This window comes from Asterias amurensis, chromosome 8, assembly GCF_032118995.1.
Source record: "Asterias amurensis chromosome 8, ASM3211899v1".
Classification (NCBI taxonomy): domain Eukaryota; kingdom Metazoa; phylum Echinodermata; class Asteroidea; order Forcipulatida; family Asteriidae; genus Asterias; species Asterias amurensis.
In genome coordinates, this window is record NC_092655.1 from 24,169,740 (window position 1) to 24,184,540 (window position 14,801).

At 35.4% G+C, this 14,801-nt stretch overlaps 1 protein-coding gene across 1 annotated transcript; it reads right to left on the reverse strand.

Moving 5' to 3' along the window:
* Positions 1-7,741: 7,741 nt before the first annotated feature.
* Positions 7,742-14,470, reverse strand: LOC139941016 (dopamine receptor 2-like). Its single transcript, XM_071937431.1, has one exon. It carries the CDS (start codon positions 13,311-13,313, stop codon positions 12,060-12,062), a length of 1,254 nt encoding a protein of 417 aa, XP_071793532.1. The 5' UTR covers positions 13,314-14,470; the 3' UTR covers positions 7,742-12,059.
* Between the last annotated feature and the right edge of the window lie 331 nt (positions 14,471-14,801).

A 14,801-nucleotide genomic window follows, 5' to 3' on the forward strand; every position in this document is an offset into this window, starting at 1 on the left:
TTTATTGAGTCAAAATTTTGACTCCACAAAATGGCCGACCATGTTTCTTCGCGACGTTTAAGGAAATCTGTGCAATTTCGAGGCATGTTTGTGTCGATCGTCGTGTTCTACTTTCAAAATGTCTTTCAAATCTTATGCATTTCTAAAGGACTTCCAACGCTTTCAACGACCAACTCGACCGATCAAAGGCAAGTCAGTCTATTTGTTTGAATATTGAGTCTCAATGGTCTATAAAGCCCATTCTATATTTTCCAATTTATTTTGTTGTGTGTATTCCAGTCTGCTAAAGGTAATGTAGCATGAGCCGTGTGATACTTTTAACTGGATGGTAGCTCTATAATCACACCCGGGGACCCTGCTTGCTTGCTCCTCTGTGATTAAACTCACTGTATTCCCAACCCATCAAATGGTTGACAATCAACTCGCAACCCACAGCCATTACTGTCACTTCTCCAAGTATATGAATGACATTAAAGAGGATAGTGATGCAGGAAGTAACAGAAACATGTTACGTATAGAGTGTCTTACTGTTGCTTCTTGAGATGGATGTATCCTGTAATACTCGAGATAATCATTGATGTGAGGTAGACCTATCATCCTTAGCTGGAGATTGTCTAGAGTTAGTCTTTAATTCAAGGATACAAGGTGTAAAAACATCTCCTTCCATAACTCCTAAACTGTATATCAGACTGATTGTAAGTTTAAACATGTCATCACCATCAGTAACTAGAGGCTTGCTGCGAATCATAGATTATAGATTAGTTCATGCTGTGACCGTATTTATTAAGTTTGATTAATTTTACAGTTATTTCTAAAGGTTAACTGCCAGATGTTTTACCTTGAGCTAGATTTTCTTTTCTTTTGCTTCTTTTTTCTCTTTTTTTCTTTATTTTTATTTTGCAATAATTCTAGGTTCACAGAACTAGGACAATGTGGGATTGAAGGATATACAGTGATTGTTATTGAAATGTAAATTGTGTTTGGTTGTGGATTTAATTTATGCTCCTATTACAAATGGGCTTATGTTTTACAATTGATAATCAACCCTCATGAACCAGACCTATTTAATATAGCTGCTTAGCACAGACACAAGCTAAGCACAAAATGCTAAAGCCAAATCCTGCTTATTTTCTGCTTAGCAGCAAGCTGTAGGGAAATAAGTTATGCTTTAAGCAGAGCTATGAAATTGGGCCCTGTCTTTATATTGTTTTATTGAAACATAAATAAATGCCATTACTAAGACCATACCTCTTATGGCGACTTAACATCCATTGTCAACTCTTATTGTTATTAAAGCTTGACACTTATCTATTATCTAAATCAGGTCATAAATCAAGCGTGATATAAATCCATTGGTGGGCCTATAATATGCCTAGTAACAATCTGTCTGACATTTGCGTTACCATTTTGGTGTCACGTATTCTTATGATAACATGACCATCTTTGTTAACCTAGAATTTCCTATAAATATGGGAAATCTATTATGCATTTATTTATGTTACAAACAAAGCTCACCTTTTTTAATTAGTTGGCTGATATATGTGTGTATATATATATATGTGTGTGTATGGAATTCGCTGGTAATACGAGTTTACAACACAGACTTATTATTAAAAACCGGGTGCCAACTCAAAGATTGATATTTTGTCTCCGAACAATCAATAAAATGTTATATTTGTCTACCCTCGAAAAGCTTGTTTGGAAAACAATTATGTAGACAATGAAGACAAAAACTTTATGTCGTTTGAAAACACAAAGTTTGTACCAGCCACAAAAGGTTTCATGACAAAATTAATTACAAAGCAAATAGTCGATTTGTGAACTGAATGTGATACAGTTTTCCATATGCAAGGAGTGATTTCAGTGAAGTATATGGAATTTAAATTCCCTTTTAGTTTGTTTGATGCAATAATATTTGAGACATGAAAACCTCTGAGTTTTCATTTTATCAAAACGTTAGACGATGCAGAAAACAAACTCTTACTTTATTCTGAATGGAAGACTACTATTCCGAATGTTAATGTTTTGACGCATTAAGACATCCCTTAGTCTGTATGTAGCCGGTATTTTTACTTGTCATGATCACCATCAACACTACCCATCCAAGAATCCAAGAAAGTGAGTGAAGATCATTCGTGACTAGATATTCATTAGGGATTATAAGATGATAGAAAAATAGACTTCAAATACGAATATCCATATATCATAAACCATATACCACTGACGGAGCTCGTTCACTCAGTTTGTTATACACGTCTTAACACTCACCCACAAGACACTGAGGCGTAAAATGACTTGTCTTAGACCGGCTGGTTTATCACATCTTGTACACGTGCCTGCATCTCATGACCTCGGCTAGAAGAAAATACAACAGCTTTCAAACTGTATTACTAATACCATGGAGGTAGAACTACCCTCCATGATACTACTAAGATGGTCACGAAGTATGATGCTTTGTTTTGAGTTCTTTAATCAAACAATTCAATTCATTTTTAAAATGATTTTTTTTTTTTAAATGTATCGAATTATTTTCATGAACACATATCTGGCAATTTTGTATGATAAAAACTAAAACCTAGCCACATTTCTTAATAAAATATATGCTAAAATCTTGAGGTAGAAGATTATCATAATTAATAATGAACGGTCTTTTCATGGAGGTAGTCTTATGAACTGTCTCCACCTATCAAACCTTTCATCGTTTGTGGTATGTGTGTTTACACAGGAACTTGTCATAACGAACATTACAAAACGTGGCATCTCAATGTACTAGAGTCTAAGGTGCACTCTTTTAGCAGTTTACCTGAATGACAGACTCCCCACTAACGATTCGACCTTGGCAGGTATTATTTCATTTTGATGCCAAATTGTGAAATCCTCATGACTTGCCGCCGACGCTTATTGAAGTTCACCGCACAAAAACCAATCAACCGGGTATTGTTTTGTTCGTAGTAGGAAATGAAATGTTTAACGCGTTATAGACGTCAGGCATAACTAATTCTGAAAAACTTAAAGCAAAAACTTAATTATCAACATATTTTATTTTACGTAAAGACTAAAAAGATTGCCCATGCTCCAAATATTAAAGCTCTCTGTATTATTTAATATTTAGCAATAAACTAATGGATTTGCAATGCCCAAAAAGCTTTTGGTTTCAGGTCAGACTGGTTACTTTTGATGAAATTTCTTTAATTTGTAAGAAATTATGTCCCTACAAATCAAATATTTAATCTTCGAGCTGTAAAATGTAGACATTTGGTCTCCTTATTTCATGAACCAATCAAAGAAAGTCATGTGGTTGCTTTTAATGAATTGATGGTAGGCTACCTCAGCGACTAGGCTTAAATAAAAACATTATGTTTTCATCCACGTTTGTTAATTAAATTACCACACAATGGATCCGAAGTTGTTAAGACCACCAATATTAAAGTATCTTATCGAAAACCGAATATGATACCTCACCATGCAATGCCTCAAATCCCGTACATGTATATAGAAACGACCAGCGAAAACTATAAGGCTATCTGATCTTGGACCTTGAACCATTATGAACGTTTACATCCACATTTGTTAAAATGTTCAACTTCGTGTTTTAGCTTTTAAGTGTAGTATGTAATAGCCAAATACGACCATAACCTCACAGAATATACTAAAAGCGTTCACCCCGTGAACTGTTTTGGGTTCTATCGTTTAAATTATTCAATTCGAAGACAACCCAACACTGACATAAAACAACTCCCTGGAGCATTTGGGAGTTGAAGATTATTATTCTTTTGGAAATTCCTTGGGATATATAAGTAAAACGATACAGCCATATGCCAAGATGACAGATTTGTCAGAGCTTCGCTGTAAACGTGTTTGTTAAATCATTCACAAATCACACATGCCAATGTTAGCAAGTCATTATTAAACGGTAACATAGTTTAAGTAGGTAGATGATCACGTATACAAACATATCCCCAAGGCACTAATTAGTTCCGATGGAATCTTAATTGTTATTATATTAGTCGTCAAAGTCGGATTATTTGTCCTGAAGCTTCGTGGCAGCATTTGTACCTAGACTGGCCCTTATCGATATCTTATAGATAAACATATTATATATTTATTGTGATGTTTTTGAGTTTTGTTAAGATTAAAAACAACCAAATAGAGTTCTGGTGAAAGTAAGAAGACGCTGATAATAGCTGTTTCGGTTCTCTGTTAACACATTTGTTCACTTCTGGTCATTTTGTACTTTATGAGTATGGATTCTCTTGATTTTCTTAAAGTGTTGAGGATTTTTTTTTAATGGTTTATCTTTCCAGTACGCAAAGGAAAATGATTTCTTTCGTTTTTGGAACCGTTTGAATGTTTTAATCATGAAGATGTACGATTAAACTAACCTGTTGGACATTCATTCCGAAAGGTGGTCACATTTTTAAGATGTCGCTGAAAATTCGGCGCGAATATTATGACCACGCATGAAGAATAACGAATACCAGTCTGATAAATGGCGGTAACGCTACTCATATTCTTTTTACAGTGAAATGTTTTCAAAAATACTCTATACTATCGAAAGCTGTTGAGGCTTCTAGACCAAAAGTTGGATTGTAACGTGATGCCAAACGTATACCTTCATTATAACAAGCATTAGTCGCTAATGATTCGTTTAATACGTTCCCATCAGACAGAAACCAGATCCACTTCTAATGATGAGACTAATTCGATTGTTCACAGGCAGACAATATTTTCTTAACGACAAAAACTGTCACAGAAGATTTAAACAAGTGCATTGAGCGACCTCCATATGGGATTATATGGCAATATTGATCCAGACTTAATCCTGCGAATGTAACATTAAAAGACGTGGAGAGACAGTAACATGACCACGTCATTAGACACAGCGTATTCTCTTATTATGACGATAGAAAACCACAGCGTGTAATCAGATACATGCATCAATACATCTACTTTATCTTCAGGAGTTATTTACTTCTCATTATGCTATGCTGGACTTCCAAAGGTGTTAAATCCAGACACTCTGTGTGTTTTTCATGAAAGATTTACCGATATAATTCAAATCAGTTGAAGCATTTTATTAGTTTTCAAGAGTGTCCACATAAGCGTAATGGGATGGCAATAAGATTGGTGTGTGTCTTGGCATAGTTGGGATGTCGAGAGATTTAATGCTGCTCGATAGAGTTGAACGGTTCTTGTAATGCTATTACATGTTCTAGGAACTAATTGGCACAATAAAGTGCACATCGTAAACAGACGTTAAGAAGCGTATAATGAAAAACCCACTCAAATCTTTAGCATTAGGCCTACTACGTTTCATTTACGTCAATCAGTTTGTGCCTCAGATGTTACAATTATTGAGCGTGTTTTACTTTACTGATCAAATATTTGCATAATTTAAAAATCATAATTCAAAATGTATTGTTAAATAAAGTTTAAAAACAAATGGGAAAACGTGATTGACAAACCAATAATGATGTGACTAACATTGAGCTTAATTTGCAAATTCTTATCTTTTCCATTTCGCTTCCTGTCCAAACGAGTTAATTTTCCCTTGTCACGCGGCTCAATTAAATAATATTACATTCAAACCATTAACTAAATTGCATGGCTTCCAATTAGACCTAATCGAACAATCCTTTGATCCTGTGTTTTTCTGAGATCACGGATTACGATTTATATGACCAGGGCCCAATTTCATAGAGCTGCTTAAGCAAAAAATTTTGCTTAAGCCAAAAATTCCTTGCTCAGTAAAATCAGACTAACGGCCAAGACTCAACTGAATTGTTATGCTAAGCAAACAACAGCTAAATACCAGTCAAAAGTAATGTATATGGCATGAAATTTTTGTCAGTAACCTGTGTAAAATAAGCGAGCTATTTTCGTGCTTAAGCAAATTTTTTGCTTAAGCAGCTCTATGAAATTGGCCCCTGTATAAATATTCACGTTCTAGGGTTGATGTTTACCTGAACAAATGGCGTTTTGCGATGCACGGCAAAGCCAAACAAACTTGCAAAACAATAAAGTTAACTTTGACATTTAGCTTTGGAACCAAACGACCAAAAATAATTATTTGTGTGCATGCATTAGTCTATATTTGGTTTGCGGTAACACCATGTGTGTATCTACTTGCCAGGTAGAGTTGTTCTTAGGGAACTGTCTTGCTTTATTCTACTGCCGCTGAGTAGATAATCGGAGGTTCGGGAGACTTCTCAGTTCTGAAAAGAACTGTCCTGCTTTTATAACTATTACCAGGGCGGATGGTATAGAAATTAGACTGGACTACTACTTTAGCTTATAGGATCGTAATAACTGTACTTCCGCGGAGTCAGTTCTGAATTGGTCTCAACGTTTCGACTAGCTTGCTCTAGTCATCGTCAGGAGACTTATCTACTCCACGGCAGTAGAATAAAGCAAGACTAAGAACAACTCTACCTGGCAAGTAGATACACACATGGTGTTACCGCAAACCAAATATACATTGATACCCCACCATGCAATGCCTCAAATCCTATACATGCATTAGTCGTCATAATATTTGAGAATTTACATGACCCTCACCGCGACTAAAAGCAAAAATACAGATTTTAGTTTCAAAATACTACCGGTAATACTTATTGTTGTTATTGTTGTTGTTTTTCCTTTTTTTTTTTTTTTTTTTTCTTATTAAAGGCCTATGTTATTACAGAAAAACAAACTCTAAAATAGCTCTATTAAGTGTATTTGATCCATCCACAGATTGAGCGTAGGGTTACTGTAGTCTTAACAATTAGGATTCTTATAGTCATACAATAAAACCAACGACGTCAAATTACGTATTGGTAGCAAAGAGCGCTGATTGGTTCAAATGTATTCACGTTTGGGTTTTTTCCCAAGTGGTGGATACTGTCTAGGGTTTGCGCCTTGACAATATACCGTCTAGGGTTTGCGCCTTGACAATATACCGTCTAGGGTTTGCGCCTTGACAATATACCGTCTAGGGTTTGCGCCTTGACAGTATACCGTCTAGGGTTTGCGCCTTGACAATATACCGTCTAGGGTTTGCGCCTTGACAGTATACCGTCTAGGGTTTGCGCCTTGACAGTATACCGTCTAGGGTTTGCGCCTTGACAATATAATAATTTCTTACGACTCACTCTTCGTAATCTATACGTTTTTAAAAAGGGAACATGGTGTAGGACTATCCTTCATTCTCTTGAACAATTTGTTTAAAAGGGTTGAGATTTTCTGTGAACGATTCGATTTAGATCGAGCCCAAGTGTCACGACTTCATCTACTTCTATGTGATTTATTTGATGTATAAAGCACACCGAGGTGTTAGACAGGTATAATCTATAGAATATAGTGGCACGAATCACATTCCTGTCAATTCACATATCATACAACCAAGCACCATGCCAAGCAAATAGAAGGGCAACACACTTCTATTAGGACGGGGCGCAGTTCAATTCAAATAAATCCAGTTGCTTTCAGGTAAAGTCTACTGACAAGTGATCAGTGCAGACTGATTCCAAGTATCAAAGCATTCAGAGAGACGGATTAAGTTTGATAAAGAAGGACCTACTTCTAGATATACGATAAATCCAGGTGATTTAGGAGACAGTATAATACCAAGCTTGGAACATGTCGTCAAACTAATGGTCTCGTATCAGAGAAAATTATGAATAATGGTTGACATATTTTCAGGGATTTAGTGGAAGTTTGTTAAATTGTTTTTATTTTTTGCTTGGCATAAAGTCGCGCATGTATATCTGTGTTTCGTTGTACAATATACTTTCTTACTATTTACAGCAATATCAATTATGCATTATGACTTTAAAATAGTTTAAGTTTGATACATTTACAAAATAATTAAATTGTGACACCAATATTACAATATTTAACTAAGCATCAATATGACTTCGCAAATCAAAGCCATCATGAATTTAAGATAGACGAATGTCTTCTATTTTACGACTCGTCCAACTTCTAGATGCCACACAATACGACTTGTTTTATTAAATAGCCCTTATGCATTTGCTTATACCTTTACAAATTCAAAAGAGTTTTAGTTAACACAATCATACAATGGCAAAACATATACTTATTAATCAATACATACATGCCGAATTTATTTTGCAATATATTTAAACATCATAAAAAATAATACGCATTGAAGAGCATTAGTAGTACAGTTTTGGTTGCCTCGTTTAGCTGGCACGAAAGGGAATAATAAACAACTTACAATAATCATTATACAGAAATAATATTTGACCTCAATTGTCACCACCAACCTTTCTAAAACAACACATTTTTAAAATGTCTATTTTAAAATTGGTGGATAGAAAACATTATTAATGGTACAATGAATTATGTTAACATTTACAAGTAATACAATAATTTTACTGCAACTTCACAAATCCAGGGCTCCAGTGTATTGTGGGATACCAAATTGTTTACTATAATGTTTTACTAAGATGTTTGTTGTTAGTCTGTGTTTTCGTTAAAATGTGACCTGAACCTTTCCCAGACCATAATTGTTTCTTTAAAAAATAAAAAATAAAAATAAAAAGAATATACAAAAATAAAAAATAAAAATAAAATATACACCCATTTTTTATAGAGTATTGAAACTCTATTCTTTTATTTCCGAAGGCTAAAATTATAATTGTTGAATTATTGGACGAAAGTGTATTGTATTTTCATTGAGATATGAGAATTCCCAGTTGCTGACGTCATTTTATTGATTTACGTCCTTGAAAAAAAGCCGCAGGAATTATTGTTTGGGTGTTTTGAAAAAGCTTTAGAAACATTCGTGTCCTCGCAGGACTTCTCTTCCATTAGTGAAATAACCATAAAGGTGATAACTTAATTTAGCCAACAATATTTTTAGAGGGTGTCCTAAAAGTTAACGATTAGAATATTATGTGTTCCATCTTGTACTGTCTCAATGCTTTTCTATTGCTTTCCACTCAGTCTACCTCTTCATCTATACACCAAGCAATCCACATCAGTCATCATATCTAAGATTACACACTTCTCCATTACATCCTTGCTCCAGTATTTTATTTTTCTTTCCTCATTCTTTATCTCTGTCCATTATAATCATCGATATCAACTATCAATCTCTCTTGTTTACTCACAGTTCTCTTTCCTTCATTCTACGCCTTATTGTTTTACAAACCTTTCATCTATAAATACCTCGCAGTTTTTCTTTCCTATTTACTCTTTATTATCCTTTGTTATTCACAACAACTCGGAACTATTTTAGCCGGTAACATTCAAGATAGAATTGACCTGTGAAATATTAACTCCTGAGTGACCTAATGTATCGATTACCAGAAAGTAGGTCAGACTCAATCCATATTTATAGGGACTTGAGTTTAATCAATCTTCTTAATGATTGAAAACATTCAGATCAATAATAACCTTGGAACGTAAGAGATCCGTCGGTTTCATACATTCCCCAAACTCATTATCAATTCATCAAACACTCGAGTAGTTTATCATCCTCAGTAACTAACTCATATTTTAAAGTGACCGTATACTTCCCTTTGATTTATTTCATAGATTCATCCGATCCTTCTCATGTCTGTTTTCTCTCCGTCTTAAACTCTTCTCCCACTCACACATATTCTCTCAAACTATGTCTCACATTTACTCATTGACCCATAAAAACATTAACATTAACAAGACATGATACGCCATCATCAGTAATGGTCCAAATAATCGGACAAATTTGTTATCTGGAATTTTGAAATCAGTACCAATGTCCTGTGAAATATCTCCGTCTGGCTATGAAATTGTTTCAAATACCAGACTTTTAATTTAATTTGGATAATTGCAATCTCGCGCAAAATCGCACGAAAACGTATTCGTTTTCCGTTTTACATAGAAAATTTTACATGTTTAGTCGAGGTTGGTGATAATGTAGTTTTTAAAGGCAGTGGACACTATCGGTCATTGTCAAAGACTAGCCTTTACAGTTGGTGTATCTCAACATATGCATAAAATAACAAACCGGTGAAAATTTGAGCTCAATCGGTCATCAAAGTTGCGAGATAATAACGAAAGAAGAAAACACCCTTGTCACACGAAGTTGTGTGCGTTTAGATGGTTGATTTCGAGATCTCAAGTTCTAAACTTGAGGTCTCGAAATCAAATTCGTGGAAAATTACTTCTTTCTCCAAAACTGGAAGCGGTTTCTCACAATGTTTTATACCACCAACCTCTCCCCATTACTTGTCACCAAGAAAGGTTTTATGCGAATAATTATTTTGAGTAATTACCAATAGTGTCCACTGCCTTTAATGGAAAATTACAGTACACATTTGTTATGTTTGCCCAAACTCCTGCTCAAACTGAGGACGTATCATCATGATGAGTTGGTTACAAACATCATCTCATATACAATGTACATTCATTAGAGCAAGGACCTTTCTCTATGGTACATTATAGTCACATTACATCCTATTACTACAATCTACCACTTTATATACCAAGTTTTCTCATTGTATACCCTCATCTCATGTTTCCATTTCCATTGTTATACTAATCTATCATTGACATTAATCTCCCAAGACATACAAACGCTTCTAATCTGGATTTCATCTTTGAAATTGAAGTGTTTCTTTGAACAATGTACCCGTGGTACTCTGCTGTGTATGGGACTCCCACTAAAACTTGGAATAATACTAAACCAATTGAAATGGAGTACATTCAATTGAATCCTTACGGAAGTACAATGAATACGCCTTTTCTTAATATTTATGCATGAGGTACATGTACGTCACAATGCTAATCCAAAACGAGGCGATTGGCGCAGCCACTGCAAGTGATGGGGAACATGCGCACATAGCCTCATTTTGGGTAAGAGTTATGACGTCATGCATAAGTATTAAGAGAGGCGTATAACCAACTTAACATTAGGGGAATTGGTCTTGAATAATTATGTATGCATAATTAGTGTTTTGTGTCATCGAAAGAATTGAAGAATTCCTTGAGGAACAAAACTATTAAAAATATTCTGTTCTAATTAGCAAACTTACTCATTAATTTTCTGAAAGCTTGCAACGCAACTTTTCAGGGCACAATCATCCTTTTTTGTAAACCATTTGAATATTATGTATTATTTAAACCAAGGCTGTGTGAACAATGGTGTACTTTGTGACCCTTTTGCACATTCAAACATTCTCGTATCCAACATTTATTCTGAAATGTTGCAAGCTTTCATTACATAAGTAATATTATGTCTTAATACACAGTTAAACATAATCGTATCCAACATTTATTCTGCAATGTTGCAAGCTTTCAATACTGAAGTAATATCATGTCTTAATTTAAAACAATCTTCTAATCAATCTTAAAATAGTTGCATGGTTCAAAAGGTAACCTATTTTTATCGGAAGTAATTAAGTTCTTTTCAGGATTAGTTTAAACCGAAACCGAAACAAGTCAAAATCGGGATAAGGTTGGACGATTAGTCAAGTTATGAGAACAGATTAACTATTTAATATAATATGTTAAATTTGCATCGGGGATCAGGAATATTCATTTTGGTTTCTACCCATATACACCGATGCGTACATATGATAAAGATTTGTTTCTTTGGTTTGTTTCTCATTTTTGGAAACTGTTAGAAAAGTTAAAGTTTACCCTGATCTTTCCAAATGTGTCATTTTTGTAAAATATCAAATATCACAGGTTTTTAACTTGTTATAACAAACAAATAATTCAAACACACACAAAAAACGCGACAAATCTGATCAACAATAGGAATAGAGGGATAATACTATAACCAATCTGATTCCAAATTCCCTTTTTTTAGACCATGTTTACCGTCACATAAATGAGCTATCAAGCATTAAAGATTAAAACATTTTGTTTTTAACGTTGACGAAATTACGAACAAACAATCAAAATAATATGAAGAATGTGGAACAAAACGTGAAGACTCTTTTTACTTTTGGTCAGTGATTTCAAATAATCGACTACAGATAAAGTAAATTTGCTTACAAAAAGTTGCAAAACATGTGTTTCTTGTTGGCTTTGAGTTAGTTCAATTGAGTTTTCTTATGAAATTGTTACGGTGGCGTTGTTGGGCCCATATCAGCCATGTTGTACGTTGAATCAATGCTCATAAATGTAGTTCCATCTCGACTTAAGAAGTGTCCTTTTTGGCGAGATCCACAACGGCAAAGAATCTTCTTGTATGCTCTTTTGAAACTTTTATTTGTGAAGGCATAAATGGCTGGATTAAGGGCGCTGTTAACATACCCTAACCATGTCAAAAGGGGCATTACGATATGTGGTGCAGATATACATATTGGACAGAACGGTCCAACAACGTTTACCACAAAAAATGGCAACCAACAAACAATGAAGACACCCACTACAATCCCGAGAGTTTTAGCTGCTTTATGTTCTCGATTCATTCTTGATAATAACCTCCTTCCAAGTATTTGATTGGCTTGTGTTCTGGAATCAGTTGCTACTGAATATCTTTTGTTACCTGTTCCATTTACTGATGCTCCTCCTCCACGATGGATCCGTAGTGATACTGTACCATTTGATTCGTTATTGCAATTGTTTTTTCCTGTTGAAACCAACTTGGTACCTGATCTTATGTGGCGCATCTGTGCTGCAGCCGCTCGGTAGATCCGAAAGTACATAAACAGCATTATGATGGATGGTATGTAGAAAGACACGCATGAAGATAGTACAAGATAGAAGGCATCCGAAGGAAATGTACAAGTATTATCTGCCATTGGTCCCTCAACAGCATGCCACCATGCAATACAAGGGAACGATATAAAAGCTGAACAGCACCAGACTAAAACAATAAAAATTAAAGCAACCTTTTTGGTCATTCTTCGCGGATAACTTAATGGGTGTGTCACAGCCCAAAACCGGTCTAATGAGATAACGCATAAGTTCAATATTGAAGCTGTACAACTCAGTATGTCCAATGCGTGCCATAGGTCGCAAATTACACCTCCAAAGATCCAAATTCCACCATTTAAAGTATCAAAGATGGAAATTGGAACAACAGTACTGCCAATAAGTAAATCAGCAAATGCCAAAGATACGATGAAATAATTAGTAATGCTTCTTCGCAAAGAACGATCTTTGTAGACTGCTACAATGACTAATGTATTACCAAATACAATCAGTAACATACATAGGCAAAGTATTATGCCTATAATAGTCAGGTTGACTACACCCATAGTTGAGCCTCCGTTTTCTTGAGTATTATTCACTGGTTGTGTACTCTCCCATGCTGCACTCGATGCTGAATATAACGTAACGTAACCTACGTTTCCTCTTGTTACATCCATAGCGATTGTTACAACGACATTGGACTTGACGTAGTCTTACTCAAGGCTGTAACATCAAGCTACCGTACCATGTACCTTGCGATGTGCCTAGCGCGTATGTACCTAGCGATGGTCGTTTCATTCAAGTCCAACTCAGACTGCATTCCTATAAATTTGGCTCATTCCAAAACGTGTAAATTGTTTAGTGCTTGTTTCTGTTGGTAATTCATGCTGGTATCACAGTTAGTTACCAATCTCTACCAGTAGCCAGTAAATCCATATTTTGAAAATGCTGCTGAGGATGCTCCTAATCCGGTTAGATAATCTCAGTCCAGCCAACATCAAACTTGTTCGCACTCCGTGACAACTCTGCACCAAATATTGGCAGTGTCATACAGCATGGGCGGTCTTAACACATCGTGGATAGAGCATTGCTGTAGCGTGAACGAAGGAGTAGGCGGTGACTTGTGTATTGCGTCAACGCGTAATGCAACCACTCGCAGACCAGCCTATAGTCACAACAAGGGATGTGTTTCTATTGTCTTGCTTGCTAAATCAAGTCTTTATTAAGTCACGATCGTTGTCATAAATAGAAGCTGTCCAAATAACATTCGTGCGTCCAAGCTTCTTTTATTAGACCAATGTAGCAAGTATCGTAAAAAGTACATCATCCATAATCGTTAAATGTTTCAGTGTATTTACATGTATGTTGGGTGTATCATCAATAATTACATATAATGCTGACAATAAGGTAATCGACATGTAAATATGTTACATTAATGATATGCCAAGCCAATGCCGTTCGTCTTGTACACAAATGTTGTAGCTTTTTATGCAAAAAATTGATTAGCCTAAAGAAAACATTGAATATGATCCTTTTGCATGAGGACTATATCGAATGACTCGAGTGTGAGTGGGCTTTTCGTTTATCCAGGGTGAACTACCTCTAGCTATTCACAAGTAGTTCTTGTGGGATTTCGTCCTTTAATCCTGTCCGGTTTAGATAAAGCAGACGGTATCGAACCTTTTGAAATTGCTTTCTAAGATGGCATGTCTCCTTTTTGAAGGTAGAAAGCACTTTGAGTAAATGAAGTCAGTATTGTCACAGTGTGATTTCAAGCTAACTCTTATTTTAAGGTGCTCCTTTGTGTTGAGCCGACGTAGCCTCTACCTCAAGGCGTTAGTACGAATAGTGATCATTCGTTTTACACGTTCAAAGCACCGTTGCACGTACAGATCTTGCCATTGTCCAATCACAAGCCCGATACTAGTGGCTCCACCCTACTCAGACCGTTGTCTTTGTTAAACGCTATAAATATTCATGTTTTTTTCTTTAGAAGAGGCAGTGGAGCTGCAGGCATGTGTAGACCCCATACAGGAAAATCACGTATTGTCTGCTCCCTGTAAAGTACGCAGGTAGCGGACAATCGCTCACTAAACAGTGTATAGTGTTAGCATTCATTATGAGAAAAGATGTGCATCACAGTTCTTATATACGTGAATGCACAT